The sequence below is a fragment of the Sapajus apella genome, unplaced genomic scaffold (assembly GCF_009761245.1).
Source record: "Sapajus apella isolate SASKATOON/1434 unplaced genomic scaffold, GSC_monkey_1.0 scaffold28, whole genome shotgun sequence".
Classification (NCBI taxonomy): domain Eukaryota; kingdom Metazoa; phylum Chordata; class Mammalia; order Primates; family Cebidae; genus Sapajus; species Sapajus apella.
The window spans coordinates 16,541,451-16,566,207 of NW_022436968.1; the positions used below are offsets into that span (position 1 = coordinate 16,541,451).

Sequence of the window (24,757 nt, forward strand, 5' to 3'; positions counted from 1 at the left end):
TTAATCATTCAACTTTGCCTTCATCTGACAGACCCTGATTCCTCAAGGTTGTGAGCAATAATTTTTTTTTTTTTCTTTTTTGAGATAAGGTCTCACTCTGTTGCCCAAGCTGGAGTACTGTGGCATGATCATGCTCACTGCAGCCTTGAACTCCTGGCCTCAAGTGACCTTCCCTCCTTGGCTTCCCAAAGTGCTGGGATTACAAGCATGAGCCACCTTGCCTGGCCATGAGCAATAATTTTATTTCCAAATAATTAAGATATACTTTCTTAGAATCTCCTAACAGCCCAAATTGAAGAAACAGTAGGTCTGCTTTAGTCTTTTTGGGATGGCAGAAAAATATTTTAAATTTTTCCATCTCTAAATCTTTAAAAAATTTCCAAAAGTACAATCTTATTTGTTTTCCATCTTTACAAATCTTCTGCTTACATATACGTATATGTTTGTCATAAACACACATACATACATAATCTGTTTTCCACAGAAAAATTTACTAGACAAAATCCTTTCTACTTAAGGTAGTAAAAGGAGGAAGAACTTATTTTTGCCTTTCAGTGTAATTTGAGCATCTGTGAGATGCAGGACAGCTACCCATGAGCAACATCAGATCATCTGTCTGCTACTATATACTTTCTACTATTCCTCATTCCCTTCAATGTCCAGGGATCTAGTATTTAATTCATATTATCAGCAACACAGGAGATCTAACAGCTTTTTCTTTTAAAATCATTTCCTTCTTGCCTTCCTCTTACTTCATTTAAAACACAGCCAAACTGTTACTGCATAATGGTACTGAGATTTTTATTCAAACCAGAAAGTTTGAAGTTTAGGAGGCAAGAAGAATCCTTTTTTTAAAAGGTAATCTCCACAGAACCTTCTAGGACAAATGTTGACTTCATGAGTTACATTATACGGAATTCTGAGGCCAACTCCCCAGTAGCTTCCAGTAGAAACATGGCCATACTGGTCTAGAACTTAGCCTTTTCATTTAAATCAATAGCACAATCTAACTGACACAAGAATAAATAATCAAACACCCAGTATAACATGTTTTTCATTTTTACTTTCTTGTGGTCAATTTTAAAAAATGATTTCTTTTATAATTTTTTCAAAATGACAACTACTATAGAATACGGAATACAATGATCAGTGACACAACGTCAACAACAACAGCAGCAACAATCACCAAAACCACCACCACTGGATGGTCTGGGCACCATCACAATGGCTATTGCACTTAGTTACAAAGAGGAGAGGGGACAGAAAATGAAGTCTCACCACTTGAGACCCTCTCACATTGGCTGCAACGTGGCTGCATCATCAGCGAAAGTGGTTTGAGTGGTAAGATGAGCCACGACTCAAAACAAACAGCTGGCATCATTAGAATTCTCATGATCGAAACATTGAAAACAGAAGGGGAAAAAGCTGGGTATGAGGTAGGAGAAAGTGGTGGGTATCTTTAATTCACTAGAGTAAAATTAAATGCTATGCCTCCCTCTAGGCAACATACTGATGAGTAAAGATTTTCATGTTGTCATAGTCATCCTAGATAAACTTAGGATTCCTCAGCCAAGTGTGAATTTTGAAGGATCTTGGAGGAACTTCCCAGTAATAGAAAATGAGTATCCGGAGGCTCCTGTTGGTTTGGGAAAGCAGAAAGTGTCCAGGGATAGGATCAAATTCTGTAGCATTCTCCTTAAGATACCTTTTGTTTAGCCCTGGTGGAATTGGAGTTTTTTTTTGGGAATGATTAACAGCTTACTGCCATCCCTAAGTCTATTTGCTTCTTCTTGGAATTGGAACTAAATCTCCCACTTCAAAAAGGCAAAGCTGTCTTTGAGTGTGTTTGAGGGGAGAGATGATTTCAATTTCCCTCAAAAACAACTAAACTGGAATTACAAAGGCCATTTTATTGCTCTTTAGCAAAATGTCATAAATAAAAATTTAAAAACAAACGAACCACCCAAAGATGTGGCGGGAGTATGAATGAATATTTTCTAGCTTTTTGGACATTTTCTTCTGATGACTCAAAAAAATCTTCATAACTTCTCTGCATATTTAAAACCACAGCCTGAGGCTAGGTGGTATAGCCCCAGTTGCATTCTGTGTCTTTGGGGAAAAAAACCGAGTGATCTGGGGATTCTAGTGGTGCTAGATGCAGCAAGGTGGCTGGGACATTGCACTACAAATCACTGAGAACCTACCTGTCCAAGACAACAGCTGTGAACGAGAATGTGGTCAACAGCATACACTATAGACACAAGGTTAAAACGATATCTATTCACAAATATATCTGTTCTTGTGACGTAGGCCTTCTTCAATTGTTTTAGAGGAATTATTCTTTTTTTTTTTTTCTTTTGAGATGGAGTTTCGCTCTTGTTGCCCAAGCTGGAGTGCAGTGGCGCAATCTGGGCTCACTGCAACCTCCGCCTCCCGGGTTCAAGCGATTCTCCTACCTCAGCCTCCTAAGTAGCTGGGATTACAGGGGACTGCCACCACGCCCGGCTAATTTTTGTACTTTTAGTAGAGACAGGGTTGGTCAGGCTGGTCTTGAACTCCTGATCTCAGGTGATCTGCCTGCCTTGACTTCCCAAAGTGCTAGGATTACAGGCGTGAGCCACCATATCTGGCCAAATGATTCTTTTACTTATAAAAATAATTATTTTTCTTGGCTTTGATTCACAGACACCATGCTTAAAACAAACAAACAAACCAACCTAGACACTGACAAGTTCAAAACAAGTAAGACTGTCAAAAGCAATTTTAAGTAACATTCTTGTAAAATCACTTGGCACATCTGTCCCTATAGTATTAATTTTATGAACAGAAGGGAAAACACACAGAAACGTACTGAACAAAGGAACACAAAAATTTGTGTTCATTGAATGTGGACATTCTAAATAAAAAAGCATGGGTATTAGTGCTTATGAAAATTTATTTTCAAATACATCAGATTAGCAAGCAAAGCAACAGTTGGTTATTCACACAATCAGAATCATAATACAAAGAATGTTATTAATAACATCAAAATTAGAGAAGAATTGTTTTGTTAATTATTCAGAAGGGACTGAAGAATTTTGAAAAGTAGTTCTTTCTACCTTTGTATTAGAATATAAATTTATTTGTAGTATGATTTTAAAAGGCCAAATCATAAAGTCTAATCTTGACTGTGCAGGATAAGGGCCATTTATAATATGCAGCTAGGATGAACATAATGGAGATTCTAGTTTAAAGATCTGAAAGTAATATGGTTTATGGCATAATTTACCATATTTTGAATCACTGAAATGCAATAATATAAAAATATCTTACTTTAAAAACTTTACTTATTTCAAATGTGTATTTTATTTCAAATAAATTCAAGTACATTTATTATAAGCTATTAAGAACCTAGTTCAGGCTTTAAAGTTATTGCTGAAAGCCAAATAATATCTATTTTTGTAGGATCATAAACTTTTGGAGTTGAAAGAGAATTCAGAGCTTATTAAATAAATTCTATCACTTTACCCAGGAGCTAATGGAAGCTTAGGAAATTTAATAAAAAAGTACAAAATTATACTGCCAGAAAACCACAGTGATTAGAATAGTATCCGAGTTTGTTGGTTTCTCATCTATTGAACCACCTACCCTTTTTCTTGATAGAAAAAATTTGGACAAAGCGGACACATAAAGAACTCTTTTAAAATCTAGTATTTTTAAAAGAATGTTCATTATAACCCACTAGATTTTTAGTTTAGATTTTAAGGTAACTTTTTGTTAAAATATATCTTAATGGTTCAAAGGCTATAATTGAGAATAAAAATTTTGAACCCATATTGTATAATTTTAACCTTTCTTTTAAATCTTTCTCACTTATCCCAGAATAATAAAAATATAGAGATTTCCCACTATTTTAGGTAATGTAACAGTTTGAAAAGTGCTGGCTTTAAAGCAGTTCAGCTGTTCTTTCAATCTAACTCCCATAAACTGATATATAAAGATGAGTACTTTAAAAGTATATAAAAACATGAATGAAAGAAAAGTAAAATCTGTACCTGCAGTTGTATTTTTGTATCTTTGCTGACACTTTTTGTTCTCCATCGTCTTGTGACCCGCTTGTCTTTCTTTGAAATATCTACACAGTTAGCCTACATTACACAAACAGTTAAAAGCAAGAAAGTATTATTAAGTTCACACAGATGATACAGGTATAGACAAGAGCACAGTAAGTTAGTAATAGATCATTGTTAGAGCCTAGAAGCAAACCAGCCAGGAGAGAAAGGCATATCAGACGCACAGTGGGCATTAAAAGCAGAGATAAGAACTTAATTATAAAATATATTTTTCTGATACACAAAAGGAATACAGGATTAGAAATATCTAGCTTTGTTTTCCATATGAAAAGACAGTAATAATTCTAAGAGTATCTAAAGCATATCTTCAAAGCTACCATTTCTAATGAAACACAAACACGGAAGAATAATTCAGATACTGAATGTATTTCTTCCAGTTAGTGTATATTTAAATGTAAAGCATTTTAAAATAATGATCTTTACACATTGACACTGAGATTCAAAAACATTAAAAACTCCAGAATACAAATGAATGTCTGTATTGAAGTTATTTATCTTTAAATAATATCTTACGTATTCATAGAATATCCCAATAAACATTATAAATTAATATCCTAAGTCTTTTTACCAGCAGCGGGAATACGTTTACCTGCATGTCAGTAAAGTTAGGTGCTGACTGAGTTCTCTGAAGTATTTCCAAATTTTGCAGGAGTTTGCTAAGTTCCACAAGGTTTGACTGGCAATGTGCAAGATCTAATAAGAAATCAGAAATAAAAATATGTTAGAATTGGGTAGGGGGCAGTGGTGATGGTAACAAATGAGTCAGTGCAAATTATGGCAAGTGTGAGTAGGCAGATCCAGGTTTATATGATGAAGATTCTGGCAGGTGAAACAAAACAGACCCTTCTCTGGTGTAGAACCGAAAACCATTGATTATATTTCAAAGCACACGCTTACAAATTAACAGCTATTAGTGTAGAAACCATGAAACTCTCAGTCACATTGTATGTGATCCCTTTTCTGCTCTGATAGCCTTTGCCACATGGGAAGCAAACTCAGGTGAACTTCAGCAGGCCTGTGGTTTCACCGTTAGGAGCCTGTCTACCTGCTCTTCTAAAATGCATTAGAAGGTGGTACCTGGAATTTGGGTAGAGTTAAAATCAAGTTCAGAAAAATAGGATGGAATACAAAATCAGTTAAACATATTTTCTATAATTTAGCTCACTAGCAATGTTGAACTGAATGATTTAAAAATTTCTTAGAGACATTATTTTAAACTAATCAGATTTTCAAAGTGCATTTGCTGGTCCAGCAACATCATCATCACCTGGACATCAACTCATTCTGTCTGAATTAATATTTAGAAAGCAGAAATGACTTTTAGTTTTCTTTTAAATTTTTTTGGTGCATGTAGAACAAGAGAATATTTAAAGATGTATATAATAAAATATCACTCTTTAAAAAAACTGATCTTTAATATGTGAAATTAAACATAATCAAGAATAATAGGCTGGGCCAGTAGCTCACGCCTGGAATCCCAGCACTTTGGGAGGCTGAGGCAAGTGGATCATTTGAAGTCAGGAGTTCAAGACCAGCCTGGCCAACATGGTGAAACCCTGCCTCTACAAAAATGCAAAGATTAGCCAGGCATGATGTGGGTGCCTGTAATCCCGGCTACTTGGGAGGCAGAAGCAGAAGAATCACTTAAACCCAGGAGGGAAAGGTTGTAGTGAGCCGAGATAGCTCCACTGCACTCCAGTCTGGGCAAGAGAGCGAGACACCATCTCAAAATAAACAAATAAACAAATAAATAAATAAATAAATGAATAAATAAAGGGATATTGAGTCATTTTTCTTATTTTTATGGTCAATTGCTAACAAATTTATTTTGAGCTTTCTATCTAGGAAGTATTACATTCATACTCCTTAATAATTGTGATTCTTCTAAATAAATGGTGCTATGTAAGCACAGAAATCTGGAATTGGGGCTGAAAACTATCAAAATTATATCCATGCTTTTTCTAACAGAATGAAAACAGAACTTTGTAAATAATTCAATTTAAGGCCAAGTAGTCAAAACTAAGTGTAAGGAGACATCAATTTAGAGTTTTCAGTTGCAGTTTCCTTACCTGTCAAACGGTGATAGCAATATTTAGCTCTCCTACCTACTTACTGAGATGGTAGATGAGAAGGTTCTATGAAAGCCAGAAATGGTCTCTAAGGAATACTGATTGTGCTGTGTCTCATCACCCTGCTAGAGCCTTCACCTGGACCATGCTACATCATTCTTTGTCACTTCTGTTATTTACAATAAGTAAGAGATGAAATCTTTGACAAGATTTCACTCTTGGCCTAAGTGTCTATATAGGATTACAAAGATTTTCCAAAGACAATAAAAACATTCTTCAAAAAAAATCTGTAGAATTTCATTAAATTAAGATTAAAATCTCATTTTAGAATCTGAGAAAATGAAAAATTATGCCAAGAGTGGACTGCCTAGATTTTAAAATAATAGTGAAAAACTTAAAACTTAAAATATCTGACAGGTAACTTATTTTTCCATCATGCCCTGTCTTGCTCCAAAAAGAAACATACCATCTTCCTGTGAAAGAGTTAAATAAATCAGGGTATATACAAAGTTATCCATCAGTGCCTGCCGACTGGGAGGACGCTGTGTACCTAGTACAGTTCTAAGCATAAGAAATACAGTAATCAATTAAGACTCATAGAATTTACATTCTGTTAAGGAAAAAAAAAGAACCCAATAAACAATCTGTATGTTGTCAAACCACTATGCACCCATCTTTCATGATGGCATATACTGGCATATAAAAATGGCCTGTATGATACTAATTTAATATTTTATCTCTATGGAAAAAAATGCATTCTAAGAACCAAGCAATTCCTGTATATACTTGAGAAGATTTGGACTGAGATAATGTGAGTATCTATAAATAGCCAGCTACTTTAAGTATTAGTATTTAAACTAAGCTACACTGCAGGTTCGATAAGCTGTTACATCTTTTGAAAGGCAATCAGTAAAATATTCAACCAATGAAATAATCAAGAAATATTACTTTTGACATGCAACCAATTTCAATATTGGGGCTCTATTGTCAAATGATTAGTATAGACAAAAAAAAAGTACATACGAGTTTCAGAAAAGAGATACTGTGGTTTGAGGTCATCAACACAGACTTAGAAGAGAAAGCACCACTTCCTCCACCACCACCACCATCATCACCACCACCACTGCCACCAGCCCACCAGCATCATTACCAGTACCATCATCATCACGACCACCACAACCACTAACATCATCAAAATAGACTTCAGTTGAAGTTACAAGCATGCCTGGCATCTCCAAAGCACAGAAAAGAGTTAGTAAAATCAGGTTAGCCTGGCTAAGCCCTCCACCTCTGCTGCATATTTGCTGTGTAACATGGACAAGTTACTTGACCTCTCTGAGCTGTGGTTTCCCTGTCTGTGAAATTATAGGGTACCTAATGCCTGTTTGGTACATTGTAAAGATTTACACAAAACCACACATGTAAGGTCTTGTCTTGGCTCACAATGAGCAGTCAATAAACTGTAGTTACTATTATTGAAGCAGAAAGGGTAAGACTGAATCTTGATCATCTCTACAACCAAGGTTGGCCAGAGGGAATCCCAGTGAGGGAGAGGAGAAAAAGGAAAACTTCATGGGGCTCAAGGAAGGAGGCTGATAAAAGGTGCAGGGCAGGTTAGAGAATGAGGCCTGAGAACAGAGCAGAAATCAGTTGGCTTTCTGCTATCAAGAATGCTTTTTCATAAAATAAAAAGGAAAAAAGTCCAATTATGAGAGAGGAGCTGGAATCAGTGGGCAGAGAGCAACAACTAGTGAAGCAAGAAGGTCTGTAGTTATCCCCAAGAGAGGAGCTGATTATTGCACTAAATCCTGACAGAAAACAGAAAGGCAGGAGGTAGAGTAGTCAGGATGGGAAGGAGGAGAAGGATCACCCCCAACCCCAGAGGGAGGGTACAAGGGATGGGCCACAGAGGCATTTTGAAACAGGCAGGAAGACAAGCACAACCCCCCAGCAGCCTGAGGCTTCTTGGTATAAAGGCCAATGTCTAAACCTTTGGATCAAAAAAGTGGATATCGTATTATTACATGGACTTATCTTTTCTGTAATGTAAGCGGCCAGCTGAAATGCCACAATACGTGTAAGACGTTGGAGGAAGTGTCTAAGAAGTGAGTTTCAAGGCTGCAGAAGTTAGAGAGGCTACAGTGTCTACAATCACTGCTGAGGGGAAGAGTTTAAGGAAACGAGGCTTGGCTTTTTTGTCCAACCTGAAGTTAATATACTCAAAGTCTGAGTGTTTTTAAAATACATCCAAGTAAAACTGTTTTAATGGAATGTCAGTTGGACATATCTAATGATTATAAAATCCCTCTTTTTTTTTTTTTTTTTTTGAGATGGAGTCTTGCTCTGCCACCCAGGCTGGAGTGCAGTGTGGTATGACCTTAGCTCACTGTACCCTCTGCCTGCCAGGTTCCAGCAATTCTCCTGCCTCAGCCTCCTGGGTAGCTGGGATTACAGGGGCACACTGCCATGCCCAGCTAATTTTTGTATTTTTAGTAGAGACAAATTTTCACCATGTTGTCCAGGCTGGTCTTGAACTCCTGACCTCAAGTGATCTGCCTATCTTGGCTTCCCACAGTCCTGGGATTACAGGCATGAGCCACCGCACCCAGCCAAATCCCTCTTAAATTATACTTTCACATAAAGATAAAGTCTGGGATGTGAGTGTCTCAGAAGGCTGACAAAAATGACAAAAATGCTGCATATTTTGAGTTCACATGCTGGTAGAGTAAAAAAAAAAATTCTTTCAGTTGGAGGACTTACATAGATTACCAGATTATAATTTTTTTAAGTGAGAACACAAAAAAGTGATCTAATATCTAGTTTTATTATATTTTTATAAGGAAAAATAATTTTAAAAAATTAGGCCCATCATCTTTGGATCACCTAAAAAAATAAACAAATTGAGCCTTATTAAACATTCTCTGCATTGCCCTTGTTTTTTCTCAGTTTTGAAGGTCAAAGGAAAACTGTCTCATAGAATGGAAATGGTCTGTAGATAAAGTCTGAACCATTGTGCTCTGGCTAATTACAAAAAAGGTGAAGGTAAGAAGAGATGAAGAGGCTCAGAGATGGCAGTGTGAGGGAATCAGGTATTGGTTCAGAATATTGAATCACTGATCCATAGCGGAGCACACTAATAGGTAACTATGGATACAAGATACAGCATTTTAGAACTTTGCCATTTATTGCTGAGATGTCAGGAAACATATACCTGCTCTGTGGGAAGACAGAGCAGTAGAGAAGGCAGCTGTGGAAGTGACCTAGTGAGGAGGGCAGAGCAGAGATTCTGGGGCTGCGGGCAGAGTGGGCTCTCCTTGGGGGTCACCCCTCTGTGTGGCTCCCCCAGGGTCCAGGGGCTAAAGAAGCCAGAAGGAACTGGTGAAGAGACAAGGAGAGAAGGCTGAAGTGGGTAGAAGTTAGGGGAAAAGCAAGAACCACATTCAACTGCTGTGAGGGTGCAGGAACACTGGCAGGTAAGGAGCCCGATTCACGGCACAGAGAAGGAGCTGGCACATAAAAATAAAAACAAGGGGAAAACGTTAAAAGCTTAAACTTTGGGGCCTATTTGTCATGCCAGTGTGACACTCAGCATTTTGTCCACACCACCCTTTGACAACTAAACTGGAAAACAAAGCTTGACTACCTCTATTCTGGATCTGGGCAGGCAGCACTCTTAGATCTTTGTGTGGCTCCTATTCTTATTGAAGTGGTGGGATGTACTATTTCTCAAGGTTCAAGAATTTTTGATGACTGTATTGTAGTAAATACTACAGGGCTAGCACTGTGGTATTATAGTCATGAGACTAACATGGAAATAAGACTATTTTTGACAAAAGACGCCATTAAATTTCAGGCTGTAGAGCCACATTTATAATAACTCAGGCTAATTACTGTTAATTTTGGGGTTGACTTTTTTTTTTTATGCCAGTGAAGGTGGATTATTGGATTGTCATTAGAGGAAGGTCTAGATTTCCTGCTCTTAATAAAATTACATTGAAGTCATTTTTAGAGGTGATGAAAACTTCCTTTTTGAGAAGTTAGTGTTAAGGTCTTGGAATGTGAACACATTGTTTATAGTGCTATCCATTCCTCTCCTGAGATTTTAACTTATGACTGGAAATCCTTAACCAATAATAATAGCTTTTTTTCTCTTTATTTTCAAAATGATTTCCTTTGCTTTGATTAGACACTCTGCACTCTTTTCTTTTTGTAAACATAGTTCATCTAAATGCAGCTTTTTCTGAACTTTAAAGGTGGAATCCCATTTTTAATGAACTGAAGTAGCAAAATCATCTTTTTCATTATTTTAGGAAACAGCTATTGCCAAAGTGAAGGTGTAGATAATACCTAGTCTTGTCATATAATGGAGATGTGGTTTGCAAAAGAATTTTCTTTATAATATTGAAGTTTTAAGGGATGTCAGTGTTTACGCCATTTTTCCCGTTCCAAAATGATTCCATTCCATTCTAGAAATTTGAAGTATGTAACTTGAAATCCTTAATAAAATTTGGATTTAATTAAAAAAAAAACAAGGAGGAGAAAAAGAGCAAGGAAAGGCCAAGGCAATCAGGGTAAAAGACTCACAATTCACCTTTTAGGTTTTGTTTCTTGTTTGGTTTTGGCTTACTCTCAGGCCACACTAGGTAAGAACTAACCTTCTGCACACCTGTCCATCTCCTCCGAGTCCTGTAACCAGGCTGCCACTTTACTCTGGCCAGTTGTGCAGGTTGCTGGGAGGCTATTGCTGCACGGTAAAGGGGACTGCCATGGAAAGCTGTTTGGTTGCATCTACGGTAAACAAAAACAGATGCATTGTATGGTTATGAAACAGTACATTTCAATGATTAAAAAGAAATACAAGTATCCTCAAAGCTCTATTAACAAAGATAGGAAGAAAATGCACACTCAAAACATTGAAGAAGCCTCTTGGCTAAATGTGGTTTGTGCTCAGTGAGGGCGACATTCCTAAACAACAATCTCTCATTAAGTTGCCATCTCCATCATTCAATGAAAGGGACAACATTTGAGTGCATTGTATCTCATAGTCACAAGGACCTGCCAACTCAAATTCCCAACAATTTTTAATTGCTTAGTAAGTTGTATGTGCAGTGTCCTTATGGCAGTACTCTTAACTCATGATTTAAGGTCTTTCCTTTGCAAAAGGTTCCTGTACCCTATGACTCAAGGTATCGTCAGCCACATGTGATTCCTAAAGACATTATCCACCAGTAAGCAACCTTGCAATGCCTTGAATTCATATTAAAAATTATTTATAAAAAAGGTAGTCTTAGCAAGTTATTTTCTACAGCTTTTTATTAAAGTTATTATCTACAGACTTTTCATTAAAAATTTTATGTGAAATAAGTGAAAGTTGTATTAAGTATATAGATACTAAGGTGACTGTGGGAAACAGTGAAGAAATAGAAGCTTATTTCTTAAAAAATTATTTCAAAACTTTATAGTTGACTTTAATATTCAATTACAACTGAATTGTGTCTCTTCTAAATCATTACAAAGTGAATGATGCACATTCTTAGCAAACCCAGGCTTATTTATTACCCACAGAGGGCCACAAACCAATTAACATTCAGAAGTCTCATAATTTGATACTTAGAAGGCAGGCAAAGTGATAAAAAGCTCTTTTCACTCTTTACTACATTTTGATAAATGTAATGGAAATCTTTCACCAAGTAGATCTTAGAGGTATGTCATTAACCAGAGCAATAGATCTGTTTTGAAACCTAGAGCTGAAGAGCTTTCTTATTCCAAGGCAAACACTGGGGTGGATTTGATTTTAGCCTTCTATTCTCAGATACCACCCAAGTTATTTAATTAATAACATGAAATGAAAATAACATATTTTCATCAATACTCTGTGCCAATGATGTAGGCAGAAGCTGGATGAACCAAAGAATTAAAAATTTATATTTTTAAAAGATCTATTTGGAATACATTTCTCATTTAATGTGGACAACTCTAGGAATCTGTCTACCCTCTGGTGAGAACACAAGAGGCCAGAGAAACTTGACACTGTCTTGGGCGTCTGCAAGTTCCTGTCTTCCTGATGCCCTGACCAGCTGGTTCATTCCCTTTTTTATTTCAGAACTGGTTGGTATTACGGCTAATCCAACACCCTATTCCTAGAAGAAAGATAATTAAATAGTCCTTGGCAAGGCTGCAACCAGAATGGAATAATGTAAGGCTTGAGGCCGGGTGTGGTGGCTCACACCTGTAATCCCAGCACTTTGGGAGGCTGAGGTGTGCAGATCACTTGAGGTCAGGAGTTTGAGACTGGCATGGCCAACATGCCAGTGACTACTAAAAACCCTGTGACTACTAAAAATTAGCTGGGTGTGGTGGTGGGCGCCTGTAATCCCAGCTTACCCAGAAGGCTGACGGAGGAGAATCAATTGAACTCAGGAGGAGGAAGTTGCAATGAGCCAAAATCACACCACTGCACTCCAGCCTGGGTGACAGAGTGAGACTTTGTCTCAAAAAAAAAAAAAAAAAAAAGAAAAAGAAAAGAAAAGAAAAAAGAAAAAGAAATAATGTAAAGTTTGGGATAATTTTAACATAATTAATAGGATCTAATAAAAATTGCCATTAAAATAACAAAAAGTAAATACAGTAATGTTTCATTTAATCTAATTTGGTTAGTATTGCAGTTATTCTATGAGGTTTTTCAAAAGTTTGCAAAGGAAACTTGTATATATATAAGGCATACATTTCTGTGTAAGCAAACAAAGAAAAGCAGAATCTTCACTGGAACGTTCTTGAACACAATGTACTGTGGCAGCCAGCTTCCTCACCCTCTCTGCCCTCAATTTCAGGTGCCAAGTGTGAAACTGGAGCACCCCTGGGCAGTGTGATGGGTTAGGTTTCAGGAAACTTAATTATTGAATCCAAGGCAGAAACAGCTGTTTCTGTCTGCTGACTTAACCTTGATTTTTTTAAACAAACAACATCTCTAGCTTTTCATCAACATAGAAGTGAACTCTTATTTCAGTCCAAAGAACAAGGTCAGCCTCCCTTAGTCTGGCACCTGGTAAAATGGAAAGGGCACTGATTTTGGAAACACATGTGGGCTCAGATCCTGGCTCAGCTGTTTAATGGCGATGTCACTTCTGGACAAATTTTTTTACTGTTTGTGAACTTTGGTTATTTGTAACACAGTGCTTGATCACTTAACTAGGCAATTACTTATATTACTGTCACATTCTTGAGCTCACTTGTACGAACTTCATGGGGAAATTTAATAGCCTCTCAATGGGTCACGGATATATTATAGGTCAAGATACAGAAGCAATTTCATTTTCAAGACTTTGAGGCCTTCTTATTACCATCCAGGAGGGCACCTGATTTCTGAATGTTGATTAAATAGATGTTTACTTCACTTCCTAACAGTTCTACAAAGCCACATGAAGTTAGAAGGTAATCTGTTCATAAAAGGAAAAATAACTGCTAATTCTCTTGATGATCCACATTTCTGCCTAATTTATTAACTTTCATGCCAAATGTCACTGTTGTCTGCTGAGTGTTAGTTTACAAAGCAAACCTTCTCCTTCTGGTTTTCCCAAATGAGATTCAGTTATACATTTGCATAATTTCCTTTTTTTCTTTTCTTTTTTTTTCCAGATGCAGTCTTGCTCTATCGCCCAGGCTGCATAGCAGTGGCATGATCTTGGCCTACTGCAACCTCCACCTCCTGGGTTCAAGCAATTTTTGTGCCTCATACTCCTGAATAGCTGGGATTACAGGTGTGTGCCATCACACCCAACTAATTTTTGTGTTTTTAGTAGAGATGGGGTTTTCACCATGCTGCCCAGGCTGGTCTTGAACTCTTGACCCTCATGTATCCACCCACCTTGGCCTCCCAAAGGGCTGGGATTACAGGCATGAGCCACCATGCCTGGCCAAAATTTGCATAATTTTCTTAGCAATTTTCAGGATGATTTTTATAGAACAAAGTCATACCCTTCCATCCACTACAGAAACATTAGCAGCTGGTGAGGATTCAGCTGTGGAAGTTGAAGGAAATATGTGAAAACTAGCATCTCTTGGTGATCTCACAATTTCATTCTGACGATACAAGCGATGATGTCGCAGTTTCGAGACCCATGCATCAAACCAGTCCTGGGATTTCACCTAAAACAATGAAGAAGAGGAGAAGGTAACTGTAAAATCACTCTCCTACCTACCACTGGTGTAGGCAAATGATTTCCCCTGATAATGGCAGAGAAACTGTTGAAAAGTGATTTTACCTTCAAATGATAGATGTGCTCTTCCGTGTCAAGGTCTATTCTTCGGGCTTTCTTTTTAATTGACATGACTGAGAGTCCAACATCTATGCTTCCATGGACCTTTCCTTTTTGAATCTGAAATCAAAAGACTAGTAAATAGGCTGAAAGGATATACGCTTTGATGTTTCTGTACTGGATTTAAGTAAACCCAAGGTAATCTTTAACTTATCTATGGGAAGTGGAATACTGCATATACCCCCTTAACAAACAGAAAATAGTTAAGGTTCTATGGATTCGGTTCTAGGAGAGTTGATGCTGCAGTGACTTCACACCAATTTTTATAAATAAGACCATTCATCTTCTTCCTGTTTTGGCATAGAATGTAATGCTAATTCTTCATAATTCTAGATTGCACAGCTTATATTCTCCCAAAAGGACATATTTAGTGGTTCCTAAAATAACTGTGGTCAGTCTTTGACCTATAACCCAGAACATCCCTGAGTAATCAGCTGGCAGACAGCTGCTGGGGCAGAATGGGGCACCTGCGACCAAAAAGCAGGGAGCAGCCGGCTCTTCCTTCTCGCTGCTTCTCTGATCAAGGACATAGCTGATTCAATGGCAGAGATGGGGACAAAATTGAAACCTGAGCCTTCTGTTACTTCCCCTACACAATGATGAAGGAAGGAATTTTCCAGTGTTACATGCAAGCTACTCCTCTGTATACCAAAAAAAAAAAAAAAAAAAAAAAAAAAAAACATTTGGAATAATTTTTGTGAATTGGGATCTCCAAGGATCTCCAAGATGAAAAGGTGTATGAAGTAGAAATAAAATGTGTGAGATAGTTTTTAAAAGGACATTGATAAGAACAAAGTAGCACACATAAAGCAGAGTTTATTGGGAGATGCAGAAAAAAGCCTATTTGCGCTTTCTCTCCAAGTGACAGAAGGTGATTTTACTCATGTCTCACTTTAAGGTTTAAGCTTCTGTTTTTAATAACACACATCAAAATAGTTAAATATTCATGCACTAGGTAGACACACTTTAGAACCTGGAGGTTTGGAAGCTTGTGAAATCTTACATGCCCAGACATGCACAAAGCTGGTAACTATGGCACAAGGCTTGTACAATTACAGTGTTTATTCACTTCAAGCAGAATTCGAAATCAATCTTTGAAACATGTCGTGTGTGCTACTTACATCGAGTGGTGCCTTCGAATACTTTAACATCCCATTATCCAGGACGAAAAAACGCTGCAAGAACCAAACACCCTCAGTTATGTCTGTATTTTGAATTATATAAAACATTCACAAATGTGGTTCTAATGTTGCTTTGCATTTAGTAATCAATATGTTTGACCATTTTAATGTATCTGGATTCAGTGCACTTGGCCACAGTCAGTCACATTAAATGGTAAGGAGATAAGAGGTCTAGTTTCATACTGTTAACCTACCAAGATTCTTTTATATATAATCCAGTGGGGATGGAGTCTTATCACTATGATTTTTTTTAACAGGGAGGGAATCTGAGGACCTGAAGCTACAATTCTCTTGATGAACCACACTGGGATGTTTTTGAAAGTGAGAAATGAGAATAACCTGGGTTAGGTCCCAGTGACCCTGAGAAGGGCGCTATACAGGTCTACAGGGAATTTTTCACTGTGAACATAAACTCCTGAATTTTCCCTGGATACCACAATAATTCCTGAAAATGTTTATGTCCATTACAGAAGCCAGTGGACTGAATCTATGAATAATGAATTATCTGGAAAGTTTAAGTGGGCTTAGCAATATACTTATGTCTCTACTTAGCAAATGCTTGCATTCTACTATTAATAAAAGAGGTTGAAAATTATTTCTGAACGACATTAAGGGTTAAAAAAAAGAGAGAAATTTTTGGCAATTTTTGTCTCCTCCAAGATAATCCTAGTCCAGTCTGAATGGATTTGGCCGCTTTTGCTCCACAAACACTCAGAAACTCTCAGCTGTTGATTTTTCTTCCATGGGAAATTCACAAGAGAACAAACAGCTCTCAGGGCCCAGTCAAATAATGGGTCCTGGGCCCTCAAGTTCTACAGATGCAAGGAGTCTTCCTGTTTGTGGAAAATTACTCTGCTGGAAAGTTACTGATTTGGGACCTCTTAGTTGCTGAGATGGAGGCAGTCAGGTCTTGGGACTGCCTTCTGTGAGTACAGTGGCCTTCTGTGAGTTCTGCACAGAGAACCCCTATGAGTTTTGGATAGAACTCACAGAAGGCCACTGAAACCCGTTTGTTACAGGTTCTGCGAGACAACAAGTAAGCACTGGAAAAGAGTCTACAGTTGAAAAACACTTGATTAATATCATTTGCCCTTAACTTGGTCAATCCAATGGGCTGACATCTGAATAAATACATCATGGTTGTAGAGATCAGGAGAAAAGACAGCAATGCCAAGCAGGCCCTCCTATTATTTATGGAGCAGAATGTTCATGATTTTTTATTTTAATTAATTAATTAATTAATTAATTTTTAAAGATGGGGTTTCACCATGTTGGCCAGGATGGTCTCGAACTTCTGACCTCGTGATCCGCCCACCTTGGCTTCCCAAAGTGCTGGGATTACAGGTGTGAGCCACAGCTCCCAGCCCGTAACAGGATGTTCAAAGGTATGGTCTAGAGAGTTGCTGCCAAACCACAGCCAGTTTTGCTGAAACATGGACTGAAAGTGCTAAATTAAAGTCTGCAATTCATAGAAAATTTGTTTCTTTGAGCTGTTTTTCCTGCATTTCCACTTCTATCTATCAAAGAATTTCAGCAGAGATCACCTACAGCATATCATAAGGAAAGGGATTAGCAAGGCCATCAATTTGGGAGAACACAAAAAGGTAAGGTCAGAATGAAAGGCAGCAGTGATCTTACGAAGGAGGATGGCCAGTTGGTGAACATCTCAGGAAGAACATCAGTGAGGACAGGTCCTTGGCACTGCGATAATATTATGGGTTCAGGAAAGATGGTTTCTGACAAGGAAGAGGGCACTTTCAGAGACAGGGGACTGGGACAACATTTCCCATGTGTTCATTTTTAAGTCTTTTCCTTAAAACACATAAAATGTTTCCTCAAGGAAGTTAAAATCCATAACCTCCCTGTGTTGACCCAGTGGCTGGCCACCACTGGCCATTTGGGCTGATACACTTATCTACCCTGAGATGAAATCCTCCTGCAGATGTGGCAAGTAGACAGACATATTCTTCCACTGATTTCAAACAGGATACTGGGTGGCCCAATAAAGAGTTTAAACTGAAAATGTACGGCAACTTCCTCCTCCTTAGTCTGACCGAATTCTTGCTACTCAGGTAATGGCAAAATACAGTAAAAAAATATTTTCTCCAAAATTAAAACTGGGAGATAGGACAAAAATGTTGAGAGGAAGGAGAGGAATAAACTATAGACTTTAAACAGCAGTAAAACTTCCAGGATCAGTGATTTTCTAGCTTTAGTTTGTACTGGTAACAATAAGTCTAGGAATTTATCCCCAAGAACTAAATTGAAGTTCATGTGCAAGGATGTTCATCACATCCCAACAGTAAAAAGTAAGGTGTGTCTTCCATGTCCAGCAATATGGAATTAGCTCAATAGCAGTGGGATATATAATACAGATCCATCCAAAGTCATACATGCATGAATTTAAAATACCTCATATTTCAAAGAGTATTTAATGAAAATATATCTATACTAACTTAAGGGAAAAAAAGCAAACCAGACAACAACATATACAATCTGGATTTTAAATAACATGTAAGTATATTTTTTCTTCCATATGTATATTACAGATCTCAATCTCTGTTAAGTAGAATAGACTGCAATCCATTTGGTTAAAATGAGGCCTTAAATGTTTTATGGCAGGGTGTGTGGCTCACACCTGTAATCCCATCACTTTGGGAGGCTGAGGTGAACAGATCACTTGAGCCAGGATTCAAGACCAGCCTGGCCAACATGGTGAAACCCCGTCTCTACCAAAAATATTAAAATTAGCCAGGTGTGGTGGTGTGCACCTGTAGTCCCAGCTACTTGGAGGCTACAGTGGGCTGAGATCATGCCACTCACTGCACTCTAGACTGGGCAACACAATAAGACTCTGTCTCAAAAAAAAAAAAAATCTAGTTTTACACATACAGCCACATTCTTAGTTTCTCACCTCATGATAGCAAATAAAATCTTTATTTATGAAGATGATCTAAACGTGAATATGATAAAAGTGTTACCTTGTGCCAGCCTTTTAAAGGCCATTTTCTTTTCTTCAGCATAAAGCCCTCATGTTTGTCTGGTTTCTGGACATTGGTTTGGCCTATTTTCAGCCCTTCTATAATTTCCCAGCTGTCAGCTTCCTGAGAGAAAAGAAGAAAAACAAATCACATGTTTCTCAGTGTTTGATAACATACTTAAAGCAGATTCTTAAGTAGAAGTTGCTTTTGAAGCAATACTAGGCCCACCAGAAAGAAGTATGAACAACATTCCAGAGCAAATGCTAACATCAAACACAGCTATGCACTTTTAACTGAAGTTAAAAAGAGTTTCCCAGGTAGACCTAGGTGTAAGCAGGGTCCATCAGAGACTCAATGGAGCCACCTTGTCTGTTTGGGGTAGGATGGAAATTCGATTGCCTGTACTCTGAATGTTTAAAATGCATTTTTCCAGACAGTGAATCCCTGGGCACAGAGGCACTTTAAAGTTTCAAAATAAGACTATTTTGATGACAAATGTTCAATTAGCGTGCGGACCTGGCTTTCCGTGTAGAAATGGAAAGGCTGCTGTTGTTTCAAGTGGCTCGGAACCTGCTATTATCAGGGAATAACAGTGCTGTGGTCACGGCCGCTCTCAGGGAGGCTTGCATGCATTCCAAAGTGCGCATAAGAACATCTGCTTGCCAAAGACACACCAAAGAAATCCGTGTTTTCAAAGATACACATGCCCCTTAAGGGAGCTTAAGGGTTGCATTTCTTAGTCGTGAACTGCAATTCAACAAGTGATCACTATTTATGAATAATGTTTAGAATAAGAGGAGAAACTAGTAGGCTCTTATAAAAAGTCTAATGCCTGTGCCTACTCACACAGAAAGGTAGATCACCACTCTATTCCACAACATGATCTCCATCTATGTGTAAATATATTCACTAGAGCACTCTCTCTGTTCTTAGAGATATATCCACTGTGTTTAGTGGCACTTCTATTTTCAGGAGCCCCATCCACGGATAGTATCTCTAGATGAATAATATTTTTATTTCTGGCTAGATTTATTTGGAGGCTGGTGTTCATCTTTGATTTACTTTGTGTGTTTGTGTGGATGACGAAGAATATTCTGTATAACTTGTGAAAATGGAAACATTTAATAAGTGCAGATCTTTGCAAGTTTTCTTCTAAAACTCAGATTGTAGTAAGAGCTACTAACTACTAAATTCTTTTCAAAATTTTTAAATTTCAATGGGTTTTGGGGGAACAGGTGGTGTTTGGTTACATGAATCAGTTCTTTAGTGGTGACTTCTCAGATTTTGGTGCACCCATTATCCAAGCAATGTACACTGTACCCAATGTGTAGCCTTTTATCCCTCACCACTCCCCACCCCTTCCCCAGAGTCCAGTGTATCATTCTTATGTATGGCTACCAATTTCTAACACAGTGTTTTTTTCTTCTTTGGGAGTTTAACTCCAGAAAGGGAAAAAACCAAAATAAGACAGAAAGGCAAAAAGTTAAAATGCATTTCTTAAACATAGATGCGGCAGCTTTGAGCAAATAATGTTATTCAGTCTGATGCAATATTACTAAGTCCAGTAAAAGAAATAGAAAAGGATCCTACTGTAGTTCTCACAATGAAATAGGCTTTCAAACTGACAGAAGCAAAAGATAAAACCAGACCAAACAATGTTCTCCCATTTCAATTGTAAATGCTGTGGATAATGTTACAAATAAAGTGTGTAAGAAATGAAACAACTCATCTTAGTACAAAATAGAACCTTCTATGTTCTATTTTCCATTATGTTAAAATTTCTCCCTCTATGCTTAGTAGACTAGGACTATCTTAAGAAAACTAAAATTATTTTCTGAAAATTGAAGCATTTGTTTTTGTAATTTCAACTGATTTTTTTTCTACTTAAGTTTCCAATTTTCCTGAGTTTACTTATAACAGAAACAGAGCTAAAAAGCCGTAATGTGATTGATCATATCAGTACTTAAGTCAGATATACACATATTTTTGGTACTATAAGTTTTAAAATATTTTTAACCTAATAAGAACAGACAGTAATGTCATAATTGCCTGAGATTTTTCATTTGGAAAAAATAGAGGCTGGGCGCGGTGGCTCACGCCTATAATCTAAACACGTTGGGAGGCTGAGGCAGGTAGATCACAAAGTCAGGAGTTCAAGACCAGCCTGACCAAGATGGTAAAACCCCGTCTCTACTAAAAATACAAAAATAAGATGGGCGTGCCTGTAATCCCAGCTACTCAGGAGGCTGAGGCGGAGGTTGCTGTGAGCCAAGATTGGGCCACTGCACTCTGGTCTGGGCAACAGAGCGAGACTCCACCTAAAAAAAAAAAAAAAAAAAAAAAAAAGGGACATTCCCTTTCTGAAGGGTAAACTACATGTGTGCAGATGCATGTGGGTGAGTGAGTGTGTGTGGGGGGGTGTGAAGCGGTGGGGTGGGAGAACATAAAAATGCTTTAGCAGGTGAATGCATCAAACATAGGACTGGAACAAATCCCGATCAGAACAATGTGCACTTAGAAAAAAAAATTCTTCCACTACTAACCAGTGCCCAGAAAGCCCATCTCTCAAAGGGGCTGAGAAATGGTGAGATGCAATGGTATCAGAATTAGATATGGCCCTCTGATTTCATGAGGTCCCAAGAGATGTGGTCTCTATTGACACAAAAACACAACAAGGGTTTATTAGTCTTACAGCAAGATCTAAATGGGCAACAACATGGAGAAGTAATGGGAAGTAGATGCTCTTGGTACCCTTCCCAGATCCCTTTATATCAAGCCGGCGGATCCAAGCCCCAGCTGCCGTGAGCTGGACTAACAGCCACCTCCTTCTAGGAAGAATTGCTGTTTGACCAGAACAATATTAGTATGCACTTCAATGCGTTGAGGGCTGGTTAAGAGATAATACATGTTCTAATCCAGTGCCTGGCACAAAATAGGTGCTCAACAAATTTTAGCTGCCTTTTTCCACTGTCCTAATATTTATTTGTTCTCTATTTCCTTTAGCTAACTATAAGAGAGAATTGCTATTTCAAAGAGATTACTATTTATATTATATTAACCAGGTAGACAGTCTCTATTTGCTATTCAAATGGAAGTCAGACCACTTTTTATCTCTAAGTTATGTTTTATAGTTTAATAACTCCCCACTTTCCTTGGCTTAGCAGTCTATTCATGTCTGATAGAATAAACTTTATAGCTTGTAATATCTTTACAGTATAAAGAGGTTCAAGTGTATGCATTCCATAACAGTAGGGTAGTAAAGTGTTCTTTTCTTAAAGGATTATATTTACTATAGAAAAGCAAAGTGGAATGATCAGTTTTACATATTTAGAAAGTGCTTCGGAAATAAAGTGCTATTTTTATACTGGAATTCAAAGTCTGCATGCATTCTATTTTCAGAATTTCTCAATAAAGGAGAAAGCCCATTGAAAATCGCAGGGAGGGATGGGCAGGAGTAGGATGGTATCTCCTCAACTCTTCTCTATGATTTTTGCATTTTAGACACATGTGAATTTAATGTTTCTCCAGTATGAGAAGAGCAGGCTGAAAAGGAGGGAATACTGGCTCCCATGACACAGAAAAGGTCTTAATAAATAATCTGCAGTGTTCTCTCCCGAGCTCACTGCTAGGAAGGCCAGATGTGCGAAAGAGACTAGAAGTCAGAATACATAACAGCTCGAACGTGTAGGTACTGTTTTACCTTGCAGCTGGTGAAGAGCTGACAAGCAATGGTAGCGAAGTTGGATGAGTCGAAGTTTGAATCCCTGCTGTGCTACAATCCGTGACAGTTTATTTATTTATTTATTCCATGGGCAAGTTATTAACTCTTAGTTTCCATATTTGTCAAATGTGATAAATACCTACATTGTGTGGAGCTGTTTATGAGAACTATATTAAATGGGATAATATATTTAAATACTTCTCATAGTGTCTGGTGATGGAGTACATGGCAATAATGGTAGCTGTTGTTATTTTTATTGCTGGATGTAGTGATTTTTTTTCTTTTCCATTAGCTGGGCATAGAAACATTTGCTTCTCTCCAACGGGGAAGGCAATAGATTCTTTTTCCTTCTTCCCTTAAAGAGCATTTTAGACCTTTGTATGTAACCCAGCAAATCCCAGCAAAGTATACATTCTCTGTTCTCTCTTACAAAGGGCAGAGGAACTTTACACATTGGAGGCAGAAAAAGTGCAAAGAGTTGTCTACAACTGGCATCAAAGCTATTTTAAGGGAGTCAGGTGTAAAAGTGATTCACAGTTCAATTGGCCCCAGAGCAGGCATCATGCCAGCAGAGAAAGCACTGAATTCCATCACTGACCTTGCAGAGGGGAACTGGCTCCGGTTCTAGTAATTGCCGACTTAAAGAGGGCTCGGTGCTAGAGGAAGCAGTCCTCTCCAGTATGTGAATATTCTGGAAATAAGTGGAAACACAGCCCAGGGTTAGACAACTCACTTCTCACGTGACTGTGCATGGGGGTAAAATCATACACAACACAGTAAAAACAGTAAGCTGAATGGCAAGTTCCTGAAAAGACCAAAGATAGTAGTAACAGTCAGAAAAATATGTCGGCACAGGATTTTCCCCTCTTCTTATGGATTTGCTGCTGAACTGCTGCTGCAATGCTGGTTTCAGTCTTGAGAGTCAGAGGAATATCTCTTGAAAAAATTTATGATACACACCCAAAAACCTTACAACTTTACGACAATGGCACACCTAATCCTTAGACTAATTAGCCTTACATAGAAATATCTGCTCATCTCACCGGGCGCTGTGGCTCACGCCTGTAATCCCAGCTCTCAGGGAGGCAGAGGCGGGAGGATAACTTGAGCCCAGGAGTTCGAGACCTGCCTGGGCAATATAGAAAGACCCCGTTCTCCACAAAAAGGAAAAAAAACAAAAAGACAAGAAATATTTGCTCATCTCTCCAACTGGGAATAGAAACAGACAAAGAGAAAGGTCAACCTTAAAAAATCCAGAGGTGACCAGGTGCGGTGGCTCACACCTGTAATCCCGGCACTTTGGGAGGCCAGGCAGGTGGATCACCTGAGGTCAGGAGTTTGAGATCAGCCTGGCCAACATGGTGAAACCTCATCTTTATTAAAAATACAAAAATTAGCCAGGCATGGTGGTGGAAGCCTGTAATCCCAGCTACTTGGGAGGCTGAGGCAGGAGCATAGCTTGAACCTGGAAGGCAGAGGTTGCAGTGAACCAAGATCGCACCATTGCACTCCAGCCTGGGTGACAAGAGCACAACTCTGTCTCAAAAATAAATAAAAATCCAGAGCCGTCACACCCTTCAGTCTCTAGAGTTTCTTGCAAAAATGCACAAAGAAGAAAACAATTCATTGAATACCATAAACAGTAGATGTCTTTTACAAAGACTACATAAAGAACATTTATATACCAGTAAGATAAAGCTCCAACAGAAAAATGGATGAAGTACATGAACAGGTAACACATGTAAGACATTTGAAAAGATGGTCAAACTCAGAAGTATTCAAAAAAGAATTAAACAAATTTTTTTCACCCAAGATTCAAGAATAGAGTGGGGTTGGAAGAAAGAAAATACAGATTAGATATGATCTTTCTAAAGAAGAGTTTTGCAATTATATTAAAGCCTTTGGGGAAAAAAAGTACATGCCTTAACCTACATTACATAAATCTACTCATTAAGAACTGCTAACTATCTTGGCACATTATAAAAGCATAAAAGAAGGAAACAAACCTTGTCTCATGCACTCTTCAAATACATGTGAGCAAAACTTCCCTACCGTAAAGTCTACATGATTTTTTTAAGGTTTTTCTTTTTTTATTGCATGAGGTGATTTTTCTAAAAAAGAACCATGGGTAATAAAGATTTACAAGTGTCACTATTACAGAGATATAAAATGCTTTCTCCACCAACGAATAAATTACCTTATACTTTGAGGTAATTTTCTGTAGGAAAAAGGTTTCCAAGGTAATTTTTTAAATAACCATTTAGAAATTACTCACTTTAGTAGCAAATTTCTCCCTCACTATTTAACAGAATATCAACAAAAAACTTGAGTCAAATAAACTTCTCATCAAATAAATATAAAGATCAGAAACTGCCAGT

At 37.8% G+C, this 24,757-nt stretch overlaps 1 protein-coding gene across 17 annotated transcripts in view; it reads right to left on the reverse strand.

The window, feature by feature from the left end:
• OSBPL6 (oxysterol binding protein like 6) overlaps window positions 1–24,757 on the reverse strand; it is a 206,058-nt gene that overhangs the window by 50,202 nt on the left and 131,099 nt on the right. For 12 of the 17 annotated variants that reach the window (XM_032292828.1, XM_032292814.1, XM_032292815.1 and 9 more), the window contains 8 exons: window positions 22,978–23,070; window positions 18,659–18,781; window positions 15,618–15,671; window positions 14,443–14,556; window positions 14,156–14,326; window positions 10,837–10,969; window positions 4,702–4,805; window positions 4,035–4,127 (listed from right to left, as the gene is read on the reverse strand). In XM_032292828.1, the coding sequence (XP_032148719.1) occupies window positions 4,035–4,127; window positions 4,702–4,805; window positions 10,837–10,969; window positions 14,156–14,326; window positions 14,443–14,556; window positions 15,618–15,671; window positions 18,659–18,781; window positions 22,978–23,070 (885 nt within the window). The remainder of the gene's footprint in view (window positions 1–4,034; window positions 4,128–4,701; window positions 4,806–10,836; window positions 10,970–14,155; window positions 14,327–14,442; window positions 14,557–15,617; window positions 15,672–18,658; window positions 18,782–22,977; window positions 23,071–24,757) is intronic. The other 5 variants (XM_032292822.1, XM_032292825.1, XM_032292830.1 and 2 more) reach the window with 2 other exon arrangements.